The sequence below is a fragment of the Drosophila gunungcola genome (assembly GCF_025200985.1).
Source record: "Drosophila gunungcola strain Sukarami chromosome 2R unlocalized genomic scaffold, Dgunungcola_SK_2 000027F, whole genome shotgun sequence".
Classification (NCBI taxonomy): domain Eukaryota; kingdom Metazoa; phylum Arthropoda; class Insecta; order Diptera; family Drosophilidae; genus Drosophila; species Drosophila gunungcola.
The window spans coordinates 1,072,435-1,090,976 of NW_026453175.1; the positions used below are offsets into that span (position 1 = coordinate 1,072,435).

At 42.0% G+C, this 18,542-nt stretch overlaps 13 protein-coding genes across 16 annotated transcripts in view; 7 read left to right on the forward strand and 6 right to left on the reverse strand.

Moving 5' to 3' along the window:
• LOC128256682 (aminopeptidase N) overlaps window positions 1-18,542 on the forward strand; it is a 153,679-nt gene that overhangs the window by 74,826 nt on the left and 60,311 nt on the right.
• On the reverse strand, window positions 2,268-2,916 carry LOC128256710 (uncharacterized). Its single transcript, XM_052987237.1, has one exon. The coding sequence runs from the start codon at window positions 2,845-2,847 to the stop codon at window positions 2,296-2,298; it is 552 nt and encodes a 183-aa protein (XP_052843197.1). The 5' UTR covers window positions 2,848-2,916; the 3' UTR covers window positions 2,268-2,295.
• On the reverse strand, window positions 2,982-4,465 carry LOC128256694 (uncharacterized). The gene is made up of 2 exons (XM_052987218.1): window positions 4,305-4,465; window positions 2,982-4,106 (listed from the first exon to the last, which is right to left on the reverse strand). Exons 1-2 carry the CDS (start codon window positions 4,344-4,346, stop codon window positions 3,105-3,107), a joined length of 1,044 nt encoding a protein of 347 aa, XP_052843178.1. The 5' UTR covers window positions 4,347-4,465; the 3' UTR covers window positions 2,982-3,104.
• On the forward strand, window positions 4,528-5,269 carry LOC128256724 (cx9C motif-containing protein 4). The gene is made up of 3 exons (XM_052987257.1): window positions 4,528-4,853; window positions 4,914-5,070; window positions 5,128-5,269. Exons 1-3 carry the CDS (start codon window positions 4,790-4,792, stop codon window positions 5,135-5,137), a joined length of 231 nt encoding a protein of 76 aa, XP_052843217.1. The 5' UTR covers window positions 4,528-4,789; the 3' UTR covers window positions 5,138-5,269.
• On the forward strand, window positions 5,137-5,391 carry LOC128256722 (uncharacterized). Its single transcript, XM_052987254.1, has one exon. The coding sequence runs from the start codon at window positions 5,137-5,139 to the stop codon at window positions 5,389-5,391; it is 255 nt and encodes an 84-aa protein (XP_052843214.1).
• Window positions 5,407-5,640, forward strand: LOC128256726 (uncharacterized). The gene has a single exon (XM_052987259.1). It carries the CDS (start codon window positions 5,407-5,409, stop codon window positions 5,602-5,604), a length of 198 nt encoding a protein of 65 aa, XP_052843219.1. The 3' UTR covers window positions 5,605-5,640.
• Window positions 5,627-7,136, forward strand: LOC128256689 (GPI mannosyltransferase 1). The gene has a single exon (XM_052987212.1). The coding sequence runs from the start codon at window positions 5,627-5,629 to the stop codon at window positions 7,025-7,027; it is 1,401 nt and encodes a 466-aa protein (XP_052843172.1). The 3' UTR covers window positions 7,028-7,136.
• On the reverse strand, window positions 7,046-7,987 carry LOC128256706 (uncharacterized). The gene is given in 2 exon segments (XM_052987232.1): window positions 7,046-7,651; window positions 7,653-7,987. Coding segments are annotated over 2 exon segments (636 nt in total). The 5' UTR covers window positions 7,776-7,987; the 3' UTR covers window positions 7,046-7,138.
• LOC128256705 (uncharacterized) lies at window positions 8,118-8,900 on the reverse strand. The gene has a single exon (XM_052987231.1). The coding sequence runs from the start codon at window positions 8,833-8,835 to the stop codon at window positions 8,191-8,193; it is 645 nt and encodes a 214-aa protein (XP_052843191.1). The 5' UTR covers window positions 8,836-8,900; the 3' UTR covers window positions 8,118-8,190.
• On the reverse strand, window positions 10,312-12,674 carry LOC128256711 (uncharacterized). Of its 2 annotated transcripts, XM_052987239.1 has the most exons (4): window positions 12,631-12,674; window positions 11,066-11,206; window positions 10,512-11,014; window positions 10,312-10,439 (listed from the first exon to the last, which is right to left on the reverse strand). In XM_052987239.1, the coding sequence occupies exon 3, from the start codon at window positions 11,004-11,006 to the stop codon at window positions 10,515-10,517; it is 492 nt and encodes a 163-aa protein (XP_052843199.1). In that variant the 5' UTR covers window positions 11,007-11,014; window positions 11,066-11,206; window positions 12,631-12,674; the 3' UTR covers window positions 10,312-10,439; window positions 10,512-10,514. The 2 variants fall into 2 exon arrangements, with proteins under 2 accessions (XP_052843199.1, XP_052843198.1); XM_052987238.1 differs by lacking the exon at window positions 10,312-10,439 and having other exon boundaries at window positions 10,470-11,014.
• On the forward strand, window positions 13,816-15,152 carry LOC128256708 (uncharacterized). Its single transcript, XM_052987235.1, has one exon. The coding sequence runs from the start codon at window positions 14,184-14,186 to the stop codon at window positions 14,763-14,765; it is 582 nt and encodes a 193-aa protein (XP_052843195.1). The 5' UTR covers window positions 13,816-14,183; the 3' UTR covers window positions 14,766-15,152.
• On the forward strand, window positions 16,348-17,649 carry LOC128256697 (protein Rae1). Its single transcript, XM_052987220.1, has 2 exons — window positions 16,348-16,868; window positions 16,922-17,649. The coding sequence occupies exons 1-2, from the start codon at window positions 16,461-16,463 to the stop codon at window positions 17,552-17,554; spliced, it is 1,041 nt and encodes a 346-aa protein (XP_052843180.1). The 5' UTR covers window positions 16,348-16,460; the 3' UTR covers window positions 17,555-17,649.
• Window positions 17,613-18,388, reverse strand: LOC128256713 (NADH dehydrogenase [ubiquinone] 1 beta subcomplex subunit 3). Of its 3 annotated transcripts, none has more exons than XM_052987242.1 (3): window positions 18,292-18,388; window positions 17,926-18,066; window positions 17,613-17,865 (listed from the first exon to the last, which is right to left on the reverse strand). In XM_052987242.1, the coding sequence occupies exons 2-3, from the start codon at window positions 18,057-18,059 to the stop codon at window positions 17,658-17,660; spliced, it is 342 nt and encodes a 113-aa protein (XP_052843202.1). In that variant the 5' UTR covers window positions 18,060-18,066; window positions 18,292-18,388; the 3' UTR covers window positions 17,613-17,657. The 3 variants fall into 3 exon arrangements, with proteins under 3 accessions (XP_052843202.1, XP_052843204.1, XP_052843201.1); XM_052987244.1 differs by having other exon boundaries at window positions 18,234-18,321; XM_052987241.1 differs by lacking the exon at window positions 18,292-18,388 and adding an exon at window positions 18,129-18,269.

Genomic DNA, 18,542 nt, shown 5'->3' on the forward strand with positions numbered 1-18,542 from the left:
AAAAGAAAAAAGCTAACATTATTTTCATAAAATTAATCGGAAACTGTCAACATTTTTATTTTTTTGCAGAGAACATTAAACATTAACATAAAACATTAAGATCATTTAGTCAAAAAACACGTCTCTGAAGATATGGAAATTAAGTCCGACTACTACTACTACTTTTCACAGAACTGAGTACTGAGGTCTTAGCCCAGGCTAAGTACGGGTACACTGCACTGCACTTTTCCTTGGCTTTGGAATAGGGTCAAAACCGCAACAAATTGCGCGTTGCCTTGTGCAGCGGCTAGGAGTCAACAACACTTGGCCCGGAGCTACTGCCTGGCCACCTGGCCACCCGGCCATTTGGCCACTCGGGCACTGTTGCAACATCAAGACAACAACGGCAATGGCAGCAATAACGCCTAAAGACAGGTATGTGTGCACACACAGCCCGACAAACCCACATGAACCCTCGAATCGGGGGGGATTTTTAAGTGGCAGTGCCGGAGAAATCCTTGGCTAATGTCGTGTTAGCCCCCAGAGCAGCCCCTTTGCCAGCCAACTTAAGCCCAAGAGTCCAGCAAAAAGTGGAGTCACGGAGTCACAACTCGGGGAATTCCTAGAGACATCTATGAGTTAATTGTTTAAGGGTTTTTTTTTTTCAATTCACGAAGGAGTTTCACAATTTAAGCTATGTATTGTAGTTCAAATTAACCGACGATTTCGATTTGTTTTTAGCCGCACGCTTATACAGTTTTATATTTAATTGATTTGAAGCCGCTTGTTACTTGTAGAGTTATGGCTAGACACTTTCAAACAAAATCGGAATACCCAAAAAAAACTGAACGCGCATTTGCATCGATCCGATGCACTGCACTCGCCGTCCGTTGAAAAACTAATCCGCCGTGTTCAAATACCGTCTTATGAACCGTCCTGCGCTGTGGAACTCCACTTCCTCTGCCGCGTAACTGACCACTCGGGTCCGAAGAAGCCACCGAAGAAGTCGGAATCGGAGTCGGAGTCGGCCAGCCGAAGTGCCTGGCTGGACGGCCTATCCGTACGGGTATACGTGGGTCAGTAAACCTACTTCCGGTTGACATAAATACGCCTTGGACATGAAAACTTGGCACTGGCGGCGCGCCGCAAGTTGTTTTTATTGTTTCGAACTTTTTAGCCATGACTCAAGACAGGTGGACACGGAACAGGGAGGACTCCCTGCAGGAGTGCAGATCTGGGCAACTCCAGTTCCCTCCCCCCATCCAAAGTTTGAAAGATGCTTTACACTAATCTTTTTTGTACAATCCAAACAGGGTTTGGCTAATCATATTTGGACCCTAATCAATTATGACGATCCCAAATGGGGGAAAATTCATATAATTTCAAACTGCACCTTTGCTCATTGGGAGCGCCGAGTAATTGGGGCCTGCAATAAGGTTTTCCCACGCGATACCTGACTCTTACTCTTGTCAGTCAGCTTGTCCTATATTGTCCATATATTTTCGTGTCCCTATTTTGGAAGGGGAAGGACTCAAATACATCTAAGTTTGACCCACATCGGGCACAAATTAATATCAATTGTGGCTGGCAGATTGCGTGTGCGAAATGCACGAGTGCTGGAGGATTGAAAGGCATTCAATTGTAATTGGCTGTGACCGAGGATTACACAATGACTAAGCGGTACTCCCTGGCGAAATTAAGTAATAATTATTATGATGTGTATACGCTTATAAATACCCAAAGGCGCGGCAAATAAAGGTCACTTTTAGTAGGGCACCAGCTACAATCCTGTGCTCCCGATTTGCTGACCTCTTTGAGGGGCTATGGCTAGTAATAGAGTAATAATAATGTATGTAGTAAGGGGAAACTCCAAAGACGAGGGATAATCTCGCTGAATAAGGAAATAAGTCATTTTACATACAATGGTTAATTTCCCAGTTTTGTGAGATTGTCCCCCGACTTTGACAAATATATTATTGTTGCTGTACTAACCATTATAAAGGTAACCAAAAGATATAAAAAGAGAATGCTTAAAAATATCTGAAGTACATGTGCGAAAACTAATTTCTGTTCTATAGTAAAAAAAACTAAATTTAAATGTTAGCTTACAATTTAGAACTCAAAAATTTAAAGTCACCGTTAACTTAATAAAAATTAATTATTTTTGTAACGGTGAAAATAACAACACAAAGCAAACTTAAACTTCACCATTAAAATGAAAACAAAACTCCCTTCCCCAATGAATTTTACTTAATAAATACAAACCACAGAATAAATATCCTTATAAATATAAACAAAATACACATAGTTTTAAAACTAGCCATTACTATTGGTGTTCTTTTTATCGAGTCCATTCTTAAATAAAACAGCTAAGTTCATCTCGATGGTGTTCACCTGATCCTGCAGGAAGTCAATGTCATGCTCGTGTTGCAGACGCTGCTTCACCAGTCTTGTGATGTCCTTTTTGATGAATTCCTCCGCCTCCGGCAAATCGAATACCATTTGCAAGGCGTTACCCACTTTAAGGGTCACCTTTTCCACTGGCATCACTGTCACCCATCTGAATACTCCCGCGGATATTTGCATTAGGCTCTGAAACTCCTCGCCCGGATTATCCCTGAATTTCTTGACCATTTCCAAGTTGTTTTTGGCAGCTTCTAAGCGAGCTAACACCGCTGTGAGATCAGTTTGCAGCCTGACAGCTATTTCATTGTATTGCAAGTAGTAGAAGCGTTGCAACTTTATGGCCTCCTCCTGCTGGGTGACATACCCCTCAACATCGCCTATTAACCTGGCTTCTGGGATGGACATGTACGACTTTCGGTTGCCAATAGGCGGCTTCTCTACAGCGTCCATGAATGCAAACATTTTCGACGCAATTTAATTTAATTTATGAATCTATTTTAAAATTTCAGGATTATTTTAGGAGTACCTACTATGATGGTAAGAAAAGCTAATTATAAATAAATCATTTGTAGCAAAATTGACTTAACTTAACGCCATTTTATGTCAGCTTAAAATCCAGCATGGTCTTTATTTTGCAAAAAATGTTATCGTGATTACTTAGAACCTAGAGTACATATTAATGTATCAATAATTTAAACGCGCATTCACATAAATCCTAATCAAATATTGTCATAGTCTTCGTCTAATTCGAAAACGGTTTCAGTGGGGGTCGCTGATGCCGCGGTGGCCTTTGGAATGATGGGAGCGCTGCTCTTTCCAGCCATTTGGTTAACGTTGTTGTTATCCGCCGGCGTGGCCGGTGCGAATCCAATCGAGGTGGGCATTCTGCTGCCCGCCGCTCCGGCGGCCACGATGTTCGTCAGATCGATGTTGATCACCGGCGCAGCGATGTCGAAGTTGAAGGCCCCTGACCCGGCTCCCGATCCTGAGCCGGAATCGGAGGCATCCGGGGTGCACAGATTCGCCGCGGGCGTCTGCATCTGCATCTGCACGTGGCTGTAGTCGATCTTGACGATGGGCTTGTTGAGTTCGTAGCTGCAGATCGGGGCAGGTATGGCAGTGTCGAGCTGCACCGACTGCTTCTTGAGGTGATTGGGCGGCCTGCCGCGGGGCGTGTAGGCCGGCGTGGACTCGGAGCGGGCCAGCTTGGCGGGCAGGATGGTGGTGGGATTTGGATAGGTGGTGCTGTGCTGTGTCTGGAGCTGCCGCTTGGTGGCTCCTCCTCCTCCGCAACCGCCACCGCCAGCTCCAGCTCCGTTATTCAGACTCATGGAGCGCATGTAGGCGGCGGCTCCATTCGCCTGCGAGCGCATGGACGTCGATGGCAGGCTAAGATCATATGGCGTGTCCGAGTCCGGGTACTGATCCTCCGGCGAGCTGCGCAGCACATCGTCCTCGTTGTAGGCGGCCTCCTCGGCGACGCTGATGTCGGGTATGTTGCGCACCAGCTCCTTGAGGAAATCGAACCGCTTCTCGGACACGATGCACTGCCTCATGTGCGAGGGCGACAGCGTCTTGGCGTTGCGCGCATTGGTGATGCGCAGCGTCTTGGTCAGCAGCGATTCCACGAAGAGCTCCAGCGTGCGCGAGATGATAACGGGCACCGCCTGGGCCACCTTCCCGATCTCCTCGTCGCTCTGCATTATCTTCTTGATGCGGCCCTGAATGGAGTAAACACATAGTCAATAGTTATATATTATAGTCCAATCGCACCCGGTTTGATCTGTTTTTCGAGCCTCTGATTATGCGAGGCGTGTATGTATGTACATATGCACGAAAACTGATAACCCATCTTCGGCGTTCAGGGCCGCCAAATAGCGGCGGCGATTTCCCAACCGCCCGCCGGGATTTCCACTTACCGCCGGAAAGCGTGCGTTGTATTTTTTCTTTTTCGACGGCATTTTGGGATTTGTGAAGTAATCGTTCGAGTCCTAGCGAAATAAAACAAATGTGTGTGTGTTTTTCACACAAGAACAGTTCCTTGGTGCCCGAATGTAGGCGTTGCTGGCTGAATGGCAGTTGCTCCCGCAGCAGGCTGGCATTCGCCCGGAACAACCTGGTAGTAAAACATATATATTTTTAATAACAACAAAAATTACTCAGAAATAAAAGCAATGATAATACTCTTTGCTATTATTTACTTAATGGTTTTCTATTTTGCCTTCATTTATTAAGTATACTGTCTGCACTGCTTACACTGCTTGCCGTGGCGCGATCTGGCAACCTTATTCCAGTGCACTGTGAATGCCTAGAGCCGCAAAGAAGAAGCAGCACCCTCAGCAGCCTGTATTTTTCACTTATTGCAATCGGGATTTAATACCTCTGGAAATAAGCGCAGGATTACATGTCTAACACGCGCAAGGATCCTTGCAAAGCCAACGCCTGCCGCATACAAGCCTGCCTAAAGGGTAAGCGCCTGCATTGACTCCTTTTTCGATTGTTATGTAAGCTGGCGGCACTCTTCACAGATAATAACTACCAGGAGGATAAATGCCTGAATGTCTTGGAGGATATGCGCCAGTGCTGTCTGAAGTGGCATAAAGAATCGCTTTGCTGCAGTGGAATCGATCTGGAAAAGGTCTACCTGCCAGAAGCATCCAGGGACAAGAACCCAACCGGCAAGTCGTGAGTGCTGCCGAGATTTCTGTGCCCCTGATACTCCAATATCGCCATAACTTGCAGGAACAAATAATGACCATACCGCAGTATAAACCACCAAAGGATATCCAAGACTTGCTAGACAAAAAGGAGCAGCAACAGGCGACCCAGCGCAGGCGAACCGCTGTGCTGCCCAAGCGCTCGTGGATCCAACGGAATCCACGTCTCTTCCAGATCTCCTTCCTCACCGGCTCCCTGCTGATCTTCTTCTCGAAGCCCCTGTACGACTGCTTCATCGCCGATCCCCTGCCGCCGCTGGAGGTCAAAGTGCCGCCGCACAAGCGCTGAGGCTGAGACTGAGGCATGGAATCGGTGCGCAAGGCCAACCAACGACTCCGCAACTATCCGGTCCTGCTGACCAAGTGCGCGGACAAGGCCACGGCGTACGCGGTGTGCGTGTCGCGGGATCTGAACGTGCAGCACAAGATCTGCGACACCGAGTTCAAGGAGTTCCTCAACTGCATCCGCAAGAGCGCCTTGGAAATGAAGACCAAGCTGTAGACAATCGAGAACAATAAACAAAATGTCGCAATCAAAGATTACGACTGTGGGATGGCAGCGACTGGGTGGCCGGATCCTTCAGACCAGTTTTAAGACCCACATGCTAATCTCCGCCTTGCTGCGCCTCGCCTTAATATGCTACGGACAACTACACGACAGTCAGTCCGCCGTGCCATACACAGATATAGACTACAAGGTGGTCACGGATGGAGCGCGCCAGGTGCTGGCGGGCGGCACACCCTTCGCCAGGCACACTTACCGATACAGCCCGATTATGGCCTACCTGCAGACCCTCAACATTCTGCTGCATCCGGCGTGGGGAAAGCTTTTGTATGCCACATTTGATCTGCTCATCGCCACGCTCATTTACCGCCTGGTGCACATGGAGATCAAGAGTCAGTACCAGAAGACCGTGCAGCACCTACTCAGCAAGTTCAACAGGCCTCGGGAGTCGAACCAATCGTTGGATGCCCTGGACGCCAGAAGTCATCCGGAGAACTTGGCCCGCGCATCCGCTTGCTTTTGGCTCTACAATCCGCTGACGGCTGTCATATCAACACGCGGCAGTGGCGACTGCTTCTCGAGCTTCTTCGTGATCCTCACCATCTATCTGCTGCTGAAGTCGGAGCACGACGAGGTCCGGAGCCACTGGCTTATATTTGGCGCAGGCTTAGCTCACGGGCTGGTTATCCACCTCCGACTGTATCCGCTGCTGTTTAGTTTGGCTTACTATCTGTCGCTGTCGACGCGCCTCACACAAACTCCTCTCGATTTCCTGTGTCAAATCCTGCGACCCAACAAGCAACAGTGGTGCCTGGTGATCGGAACGCTTGTCAGCCTGGTGGCCTTCACCTGGACCTTCTACTCCATGTACGGCTGGGAGTACATATACGAGGCCTACCTGTACCACTTCGTGCGCAAGGACCCGCGTCACAACTTTTCACTGCAGTTCCTTCTGCAATACTTGGGCAGTGCAACGAGCGTGCCGGAACCGTCGGTGATGCTGAAGCTCCTAGTACTGGCTCCGCAGTTCCTGCTTATCCTCTACTTGAGTCTGAGCTTTGGTCAGTTCCGGCAGACTCTACCATTCTGCATCTTCGCAGTGGCCTTCGTCATCGTCACCTATAACTCGGTGGTAACCTCGCAGTACTTTATCTGGTACTTGGCCCTCCTTCCGCTCTGTTTGAACAACTTCAAGCTGCTGTCGTGGCGAAGGTGCTTCACTCTCCTGTTCCTCTGGCTGCTCGCCCAGGCGCTGTGGCTACTGCCCGCCTATTTGCTGGAGTTCCGGACGTGGAACACCTTTTACTGGATTGGACTGCAGGGTGCCGTGTTCTTCGCCACCAATGGCTACATATTGGAGCAGTTGTTGAGTCACTATGGGTTCACCCAATTTAAGATAAGCTACAGAAAGTTACTCTAATCAAACAATCCACTATACTTCAAGTATGTGCATAGAAGCGATTTAATACAAAAGAAAACAATATCACAATTTACACTTATGAAATATTAAAATCAAAAGTTTGTATTTATCTCATGATGAGTTTATGAACTTAATGTAATTGAACAGCCTTTCATGTTCCTCGATCCGAAGGGCATAAACTCGATCAGAAATGCCCCAGACATCTCTATGTCCGATCATGTCAGTCTCAAAAACATTTCCCAGCTTGTTCCACTTCACATCGGTGAACTTTTTCTGAACGCGACGGTACAATGACCGCGCACAGACTGATTGAACGCTGATGTTGTTCACATACTTGTACTCCTTTCGATTCTCGTAGAGTCTCCTCGTATGATCGTATTCCTTTCCGATATCCTTTTCCGTTGTTATGAACATGTGATACACCCGCTTGCGACTGTCCGGTTTTTCCAAGCAGAGGAAACAAAGATACTGCGCGAAATCTGCTAGATTTATTTTCGGATCAGCTGCAGGTGGAACATTGCTTTTAAGTAGAATTCTACTTAGGATCACTGGAAATGTGGTCGGATTGACTTTGGGCTCCACTGGAATCGTAGGAGCTTTTTTCTTTTTTCCCCTAATACGAGGAAGTATTCCTTTCAGGCTTTACCCATCCGGATATATTTAGCACTGGTAATTCTGCTGATGACTCAGTTTTCGAACTGCTAACTGGCAAAGGTGTATTGTTATTTTCTTGAGCTTCAGCTTCCATGATTTAAATTTTTTTTGATAATGTGTATTTGTTAATGCCTTCGCTAATACTAAATTGTGATGACCGCAAGCAATCGCTTAAATAGATGGATTGTTTGGCAGCCTATCGAAATAGCTCTATATTATTTCACAACAAAAAGTTCACAGGGAAAGCACAGAATTAGTGCTGGTGTCTGTTTATATTTTCGACGGAATGGCAATCATATGGTTGCCAATTAGGGTGAACCTTTATAACCTTTATTCTATTTATTTATTTTTTAAATAAATGATTAAAAAATGACATAAATTCAAAAAAAAATCAATGAAAAAAAAATTTTTACTAAATTTTCTATATGTTCTTCTGTAAAGAGTTCGTTTACTTTGGGTGACTTCTTGTTTTGCTTCCTCAGATATGGTGTTTCAAAAATTATGGCTATTCAGCTATTTGTGGCGCTCAAGAACTTTGCATAATTGAACAACTTTGCCCTTTCTTCGTTTTCTAACTCATATAATTTTTGAGAAAGTTTCCAAATATCCTTTTCCCCGTTCTTATCAGTCTCAAAAATATTGCGCTGCTTGTTCCACTCAACATCGGTTAATTTATTTTGGACTCTGTGATACAATGATCGCGCACAGAGGGTGTATAATATCATCTGGTCCACAATCCTGATGTCTTTTCTATTCTCGTACATTTTTCGCACTTTTTGGCAGTCTTTTTCCAACTCTTTTTCATTGGATACGAACATGTGGTACACTCGTTTTCTATCAGCCGGCTTTTCTAGGGATAATAAGCAAAGATTTTGCTCAAAGTCAGCTAAATTTATTTTCGGCACAACTGCAGGTTGGTCATTGGTTTTTAGCAGGACCCTTCCTATGATCACTGGAAATGATTTCGGGTTGATTTTTGGCGGCTCGGGAACGTTCACAATTGTAGAGGGAACGGTAGCTGGTTGTTTTATACACTTATTTCGGGGAGTGTTTTGTTTCGGTTCCACCTTTCCTGAAATATTAAGCACTGGTGCTTCACATGGTTTGGAGTTACTATTCGGGGAACTATTATTAGGTTGAGCTTTAATTTCCATTTTGGGAAATCTTTCCTACATATAGATTGTTCTTTCTTTTCAAATGTCTACGATAATACTAAATTGTAAATGGTGGGTCCGTTTTATTTATTAGAAATAATTTCACATGAAGCAAAAATCAAAAGCTCAAAATTAGTCATCTCTATTTGTTGCCATCTGTATGTGAATGGTTACTTAAAAGAACACCTGTTTGCCTTTTGGGGTGAACCTTATATGAATATCGGTAACTTTAAATTTAAAAATGGTTTACTTTATTTTATGAAATGTACATTTGTATAATTTTACAATTAATACGGTAATGTTGTGTTATGTTTAACTCTTTGTAACGCTCAAAAACTTTATGTAATTGAAGAACTTTATGCATACAGCCTTTTTGAAATCACCCAGAACATATGATAAACTCTCTTCCGCGTGGCGGGTTGTTCAAGGTACAGAAAACATAGAAGTTGTGTGTAAATCCAAATATCGTCCTTCGGGGGAGCAGGAAGAATATTGCTTTTTAGCATTTTTTACTCAGAATTTTTGGAAAATTAGTCGCGTTTATTTTATCCTTTATCCGAGGAGTTCCCCGACTTGGCTTGCTTATTGTGGACAACTCCAAAGAGTCATTTTTAGCACTTTTATTTGTGTGTGTTTTTTTTGCCATTCTTATGAATATTTGCTGAGCCACTTAATTATAAAAAAATTATAATTTGTAACTTGAGAAGCATTAATCGAATTCACATCTGAAAGTTTACATCAAAAAGCTTAAGATTAGCGATGTACTTTTTTGTTAGCATATATTACATGAAATTGGTTAATAAACAAAGAAAGTGGCTCCAATATAAAATACTTGCCAAAATGTATTGGGACTTTGTAACTGCTTATTGTATAAAAATGACAAGCTTTTAATAAAACAAAAATAATCTTAAAAACAAACAATTTTATTCTAGAAAATCTAGTCAACTTTCACTTCTTACAGAAACTTTGGTTGAGGTATCGCAAATATTGATATATTTCAATATCTTCCTCTTGTGAGGCATCGGATACAATTTGCCATGCGTTCATCATAGAGTTTTTTGAATACTGAATAACATTTTCCTTAACCCAGTGTTTTTTATCGATTTTGTTTTTTATACGTAATAGCACGCCTTTGGGGTCAAAGACAACAGCACTTATAACTGCGTTATTTTCAAAATTATCAGGTCCGAATTCGGAATACCGTTTGCCATTTTTTATTATCTCAGTGGCTGCAAATCTGTTTACTGATGTTTCATCCAATTTTCGTGGTTTATCCCCTCCGAGAAGTAACTTCTGCATTCGTTTCTCAAAGTCAAATTCTAAATACGCCTGAGGGTTATTTGTTTTTGGCAATTTGTCTGAATACTCGCAACTGCCATTTCCAATGGTTAAAACATTCGATTTCGACGTCATGTTCTGTATTATAAAAAAAACGTAATAAGTAGAACATTTAGGAATGGTACTTGTTCAGCTTACCAGTTAAGTCTCCTTATAAAATGTAATGATTTTCGTATGGGCACAGTTCTTTCACTTGTTTACTTATGAAATTGACCATAACAATGAAAGCTCACATTAGTGATGGTACTTCTTTTGTTTACAACCACCTGTGAATGGTTATTAAGAAGTTTTCAAACTAGGGTGGACATAATTATTTTATTTTAGAATATTGCATGAACCTTTTACTTATTACTGGAACTATCTTTAAGATAACACAAATATTGGTAGATTTCAATTTGTTCCTCGTCCAATGCATTACTAACTGTTGTTTGTATAAAGCCTCTGGAATCCTTGCTATATTTAGCCACATTATCATTGATCCAATGGTCCTTGCTTATTCGATTCTTGACTCGTCTAAGTACGCCTTTGGGCTCAAATGAAGGTCCATCTATTAACCATCCATTTTCTTTAAATTTCGATCCAAACTCATATTTGTAGCCATTTTTCTTAATTTCACTTGCTGAAAATCTTTTGACAGCAGTAACATCAGGTTCACTGTTCAATGGTTTAGCACCTTTCAGTAAAATTTTCTGTAAGTGTTCTTCAAAATATTTTTGAAAATTAGCTTTTCGGGTCTCTGGGATCCATATTCGTTTCTCAAATTCGGAGGGTCTGTCGAAGTTTTCGATGGTCTCCTTTATTCCAATAGTTAAAACGTTTGATGTTGAAGTCATTTTGTATTCTGAAAATATTATTTTTGGTAAACGTTTACAAATAATAAAATTTAACTTACGTGGTTCAATATTAACAAGGACTGATTTTGTTTTCAAATTATTTTATTTGTGTTGTTGCTTATTGCGTGCTGTTATTATATTTCTAAAGGAAAGCTCTCTCTAAAAGCACAATATTAGTGATGGTAGTTTTTGTTTACATCCTGTTGTGAATGGTAAATAACATATGTTTTAAAAGTTCACAGCTTTCTTAAATATTAGGGATGAACGTATTTCACACATGTATCTTGTGAATACTATCTAGCAGATAGTTAGAGTGAACTTTTTACAGCCTCAGATGTTATTACATCTTATTAACGCAAATAATTTTGTACTATCTAACTATTTCTACTTTTTATATATTGTTAATCATATTCAAAACATCTAGTAATTGACATAAAAAAAAATTTTCTGTAACTGGAGCCAATTTTTTTTGTTTGATATATTTTTTTATAAAGGAAATATGGAATACAATTAATATAATTAATTTAATTATTTATTTCATGCCAATTGATCTTTGTTTACCCATAATAATTATCTGTACTTACTTATAACTCATACCCTTCTTGTATAGGACGAACTGCATTTATTTTGGAAACAAAAGATATATTTATATTTTAAACATTACTGAAATATCATTTTTAATATATTACAGGTTAAACTTAAAACTAAATAAATAAAAAAATAATTAAAATCAAAATAAAACTAAAAAGCATTTTTAACTAAAAAAAGAGAAAGCGAATAATCTAATTTTCTCTATTTCATTAGAACGGATGATTAAATTGTTGTTTGTGTATGTAGCCATAAATAAGACTGCAATCTTTTGATAGGTTCAAAATAACTCTCGCACGATGTAATCTGGGATCTTGACCGCCTGGTAAGAGGTCGTTATACGTTTATCTCAGCTAAAAGCCCCCTAAAACCGATCACACCTTATCAAGTGTCTGTCAGAACAGGTATCATAAAGTTCATTTGTTTTGGTTCAGAACTTGAACCTTTAATGATGATCTAAATAAAAGATAAAACGAGTTGGCTTCGGTGATTTTTTCGTCGGAGGGGCATTAGTACCGGTATTGAACGAGTGCTAGATAGTAGCTAATAGCTGCAGGTGCCAACGGTGATGATGATGATGATGATGGGCTGAGGGGGTTTTTCAGCGCTCGCCCAATTTCTCCATTTCGGTTGTATGTGTGAAGTGTGTGCTGCGCGATTTAGCTGATATAACTACTACCGATTTGTACTTAATAAGGCTTTATATATAGAGGTTTTTTTTATTTCGACTTTGGTAGGTGTCAAGTACTGATTGAGATAACTGCAGAAAAGTCCCCGTTTACTGCCCTAAAATTGCGATCTAGCAAATAAATCATTTTATACATTTTCCGAAAGAGATAATTGATTTGTCAACAAAAATGTACCTTGAAAATCAAATACAAAAAAATAAAACAGTTTACGCAATTGACTTCAGTGCACCCCTTTCATTTGTTGCTATGGTATGTATATATATCCGGTGCTTTCCCCGCACGAACAAACATTGGCCAAACTGTTTACATTATAGCGTGTTTATCCAAGTGGCCATCTCGATACATACTTGTATGTTTTGTATTTCCAGGTTCTGCTCGCCACCGAGCTCGCCAACCGACTGAAAACGAAACCCAAGCTGAACTTGAAACGAACATATGTATATAATAAAAAGATCAATCGAAAGACGATTCGAAATCGGAAGCTTTCGCAGCGTACATATGTGTGGTAAATCAATTGCTAATAAAATCAGATCAGGGACTCGACTAGGAAACGACTGACTTGAAATATCCCACTTGGTAGCCGGGTAAATATTTATCAAGTATCAAGTATGTTGATGGGAGTTTTCTAGAGCGGAAAACTTTATCGTCTTATCTACGGGTGGGTTATTACCCTTTTGTTTTTGAGGTATTCTAATTATGTGGCGTTTTGGCAATACGATTTACGACCCCATACCGAAATCAACCAGTCAATATCAAGGGACTTAACAATGATAAGGGGTGTTGGCAAAAATCCCCATTAAAATTTGGTTGTACTTCTTGGACTGATAACTGTATACACTGAAAAGAGTTTTTAGTTTTAGAAAAATTAAACATGTACAAATGATGTAAATATAATCTTTATTTTTTTTTTACCTATACTTTAATTTTATTTTTTTATTTAAAATAAAAATAACAGCAATTATTTTTAAAATTATTATTAAATTACTATTATTATTATTTGAAATTATGGTGACAAAGAAAACTGTTCAGTGAAAAAATCCGTTCTTAATAATATAGTGTTTATGTAAAAATGATTTTTTTTAAAATACCAATTTCTATAATCATATCTTAAATTTAATTTGAATTTAAAAAATGCCAATTTAGCCTGAATATTTATCCATATTATATTATATTATTTAACCGTAAGGAAATTAAATGATTTTCTACATAAAATACATTTTTAAATCGCTGTTATTGTTAATGTCCGATAGTACACTCTTATCATTTCATTTCATTGTAGGAAATGGGCGTTCTGTCTGGGAGCTAAGGGACCTATGAATAAGCCTTACTGACTGAAACAGATAGCCAGGTCCCCAACAGGTGCATATTAATCATGCCGAATAAATTTGGCGACCTTACCAAAGGTCTCCCCAGCTGGCAGAGTGCCTCAAAATTCGGTACTCTCATGCCTACGAGGTGATTATCGTGGCGGCCCTCGGGCGAAATAAAAAAGCCCCGCTGCTAGACTCTCCGCCTGGTATAAAAGCGGCTGACGAGCGGCTTTATCGTTCAATAGCCAAAGTGCCAGCGTTCAGAGAACACAGCGAAAGCGGTCCGAAAATCGTTAACTCATAACAAAAGCAACGAAATCGAAGGGAATTCCCCTGACGGAAGCAGACGATCGACCAGCATTATCAACTCAATCGTTGGCAGTCATAAACTCACACAATTGGATATTGGATATTATTGACCTTAGATAGCAGCTGGTCATTCCAAAACATTGCTCATCATTCGGAGTGTTCCCCCGGAGACAGCGAAAGTCTTGGAGAATGAGCTAACTGCCCACCTAAACTGAGTGGCGGTGATTTTTGCTAGTGATTAGCAGCGGAAAGAAACGAACTCTGAGGTAATTCACACGAAAATGGGCGTTCGTGTGATAGAGACCGATTCGGCGAGCGATTCGTATGACGATGACGAGTGCTCCACATGCCACAAAGAGCAGGTTAAACCCCCCAGTAAGGCCAAGAGGAGTGCCACGCCCCCGGAAACGACCATTTTTGCCAGCAAGGATCTGGTGGGCAACTGCAAGGAGTACCGCATCGAGAACAACTCGCGGGATCTGCGGATCATCGGCAATGGCAACCGGATACGGATTGTCAACAACTCGGGCAGCCTGCAAGTAATTGGCAATGCCACCAGACTGAAGATCCAGAGCAACAGTGGATCGCTCAAGTACACGGGTAACGATGGAAAGATCTACCTGGGCAGCAATTCCACGCAGCAAGTGGTGGACTACACGGGCTGCAATGGGTTGCTCAAGGTGGTCAAGTCCCTGGATCTTAATGGTGGGTCCAAGAAAAAGCCCAGCACTCGATCCAAAAGCGCCAAGCCAACGGATTCCATCCCAAGCCAATCCGATGGCATCCAGATCGACAGCAGTTTCACAATCCGACACGGAGCTGGGAATATTGTGATCAATAATGCCATAAACGTGAGCATTTGAACAAGGAGCGCTCTCTCTAGTCATCTTAGGCCAAAGATTAAGATTAATGTACTGCAACTCTTGCCGCCGAACTCAACGGTTCCTAATGTCATTCAGTCTTACCTGAGACTTCCGACTGCTACAAATATGTACACCATAATCATTCAGCATTGTAAAGTATTAAACGCCACGTCGTTAGTCTAGAATATCCATTTATAATCATAGAAATCACACACTGATTAGGGAATATATATATATATATATATATATATATATATATATGTATGTGTATGCTTAGCCGTAATACAACGCACAGTGAACAAAGCTTCAAATTCATTCCGCGAATGAATAATCTGATTAAAAAAGAAAATGAAAATATATATTTAAAATAACCATGAACTCTAATCATTTGAAGTGTTTTGCTTTCTAATTGTTGCTCTGGGACAAGGGCCAGAAAACCCCCTGCTCTGAGCGTACTTCACATTTTCTTTGGAGCTTGGTGAACTACCCAGTTAATGAGTAAATTCCGAAAATGTTTTCTTCAACATAAACCGTGCAGCATTCCATATTTTGCGGTCGGGTCGTAGTCGTACCATTCACAACTTCTAAGAATCGGCTCTTAATCATCGCGATGCTGATGTACTGGAAACTTGAAGCATTGACCTATTTTCATTGTCGCCGGAAAAAAACACCCGATACATATGTATGTATGGCACTATCGTTGATATAGTTAATTAAATACATTTCGCTTTTCTATAGGTGCCCTTGGTTACGGACTTTCGAGCGCCGAATATTAATTCTCGGGGGTTTTTTTTCGAGCTGACAGTGGCACACAAAGCAACAATTCACTACCAAAATACGTAGGCTACCTTTGCACTCGCACTTACCGGTTATTAAAAATAATGTCGAGAGATGCGACTTTTCAGGGTGCATTAACTTTTTTATCTCTGGTAAAATAAAGGATATAATTTGGTTTTGACTTCCTGATTAAAAACATAACTTTTATAAAATCCTCACTAATACAAAGCTTTTAATAATTATAAAGCTTTTAAAAGTATATTCCTAGTCAGTAACAAAAAAAATTATAATTATATATATAATTATATATTATTATTTAAAATTTTATTTTTCTTGTTTTTATACCTTAAAAAAAATTACGTTTTAAATTTTAATTAATTTAATTTATGATTAAAGGCTGTAAATTTTAAACTTTTTTAATAGGCAAATGTTTAACAGTATGGGACAGTGTTTTTGAATATACCTTTGTAAAGTTTAGTTTCAATGTAAAGTTTATTTTAATTCACTCCGATAAATGAATTACTAAATAACTCCGAACCAACATTAAAGAAAAAGGACACCAAAGTGATCCGTAATCCGTATTCCTTAAGAAATTTCTATTTATATTTATAACAAAGTAAGCACGGCTTAAACAAACTTCGAGCTAAAAAAAGTTAAAGTTGACTTAAAAAGGAGAAACGGGATCATTTTTAAAAAATTTTAAAATTTTAAATTGGAAAGCAATTTGATTTCCCGCCCTTTGACCCGTAAATACCGCTAACTCGAAGATTATCGATAAATCATTAAGGAGGAAAATACTAGATTCATCGAAACGCACAACGCGGTCACTTTGGATTGCCTGGTCACACTTTCCGTAGCGCTCTTCGTCGGCAAAAAAATATAAACACAAACATTTTGCGACATCTGAAGCAGAAGATAATGTTTGGCGCCACACAATCAACAAACCGGATGAACGACTTCGAGGTGGCCTCGCCGCCGGACGACTCCGTGTCGGCGCTGGAGTTCAGCCCGAGCACGGTGCAGAAGAACTTCCTGATAGCCGGAAGCTGGGACAGCAGCGTCCGCTGCTGGGAAGTGGAGCAGAACGGGGTCACCGTGCCCAAGTCGATCAAGACCATGGGCGGACCGGTGCTGGACGTTTGCTGGTCGGACGACGGCAGCAAGGTGTTCGTGGCCTCCTGCGACAAGCAGGTGAAGCTCTGGGATCTGGCCTCCGACCAGGTGATGCAGGTTGCGGCCCACGACGGTCCTGTGAAGACGTGCCACATGGTCAAGGGTCCCACATACACGTGCTTAATGACCGGCTCCTGGGACAAAACCCTAAAGGTAATTAAGTCCTGTGGAAAGAACATTTTTGTTCATGTTTTATTTTCCTGTAGTTCTGGGACACGCGTTCGCCCAATCCCATGATGGCCATCAACCTGCCCGAGCGCTGCTACTGCGCCGATGTGGACTACCCCATGGCCGTGGTGGGCACTGCCAACCGCGGGCTCATCATATACTCGCTGCAGAACAGTCCCACGGAGTACAAGCGGCAGGAGAGTCCGCTGAAGTACCAGCACCGTGCCATTTCCATCTTTAAGGACAAGAAGAAGGAGCCCACCGGCTACGCCCTGGGCAGCATTGAGGGCCGCGTGGCCATACAGTACGTCAATCCGGCGAGTCCCAAAGACAACTTCACCTTCAAGTGCCACCGCTCCACGGGCACCTCGGGCTTCCAAGACATTTATGCCGTCAACGACATAGCATTCCATCCGATGCACGGCACCCTGGTCACCGTCGGCTCCGATGGCACCTTCAGTTTCTGGGACAAGGACGCCCGCACCAAGCTGAAGTCCAGCGAGGCCATGGACCAGTCCATCACCAAGTGCGGATTCAATGCCAACGGGCAGATCTTTGCCTACGCCGTGGGCTATGACTGGTCCAAGGGCCACGAGTACTTCAACCCGGCCAAGAAGCCCCAGATCTTCCTGCGCTCGTGCTACGACGAGCTAAAGCCGCGCATCAACTGATCAGAGGATTACTTTAGTTTTAGTGAAAACCCCCTAACCCCTATTGCGAATAAACAGATTCGGAGCGAGAGAACAGAGGGTTTATTCGGCATATTCAATTTAGCTAATGGTGGCCCGCCTTATCGCCGTGTTCCTCGTCGCCGTGACCATGTCCATGGCCACCCTGGCCCTTGCCAATGCCCAGACCGTATTCCACGGCAACGGTGGCCAGGAAGGCACAGAATCCCACGCCGAGTCCGCGGAAGAGGAAGGTGTTCAGACGGGATCTGTGGGTGCCGAAGCCCTTGGGTTCGTAGCGCCAGGCTTCGTTCCTGGAAAAGTCCAATCAGTGATATCAAAAGGGTAGTTCAAGTTCCCTTCTAAGAGCTCACCTTAGCCATGGGTCCTTCAATCCCTGCCGGGCCAGCGCCTCCTTAACCTCCAACAGCTGAGGCACATTCTCCACCTTGTAGGCCGATGCGTGGGGCACCGTGTAGGGTTCTCCGTGATGTCCGTGTCCGCCCATTGCAGCACTGGAATTCAAGAAATGTCAGTATCCTCCAGGCGCAAGTTTAACCTAGCCCTGAACAATTACATAAGAATGTTTACGTTTGACAAGCTATGAGGCCTGCTTGATTTAAAAGAAACTTAATGGGTTTGCACACCCAGTTTAAAAGCTATTACAATTTGTTTATCACACCTAAATATCCCTATTTAAGCAAATATCACCAGTCAGAATAAAATATAAAAATACGCACAGTTGCCTTAGAGATGAACGAACGACGATATACTTAAACAGCTGATTTATCGATACATCGCAGGGAGGGACTAAAAAACACCACAGGTGCAGGGAACTTTTCGCGCCTTTAGCATTTTTTAAAAAATAAACAACTTGAATAGATTTCATATATATTTATTCATTAAAGGTATTTTTGCAAGTTGTAGAACATTTGTAATTTTTAAACGTGCTTAAGTGAAAATATACATACATTTTTTTCCGTTTAATTCT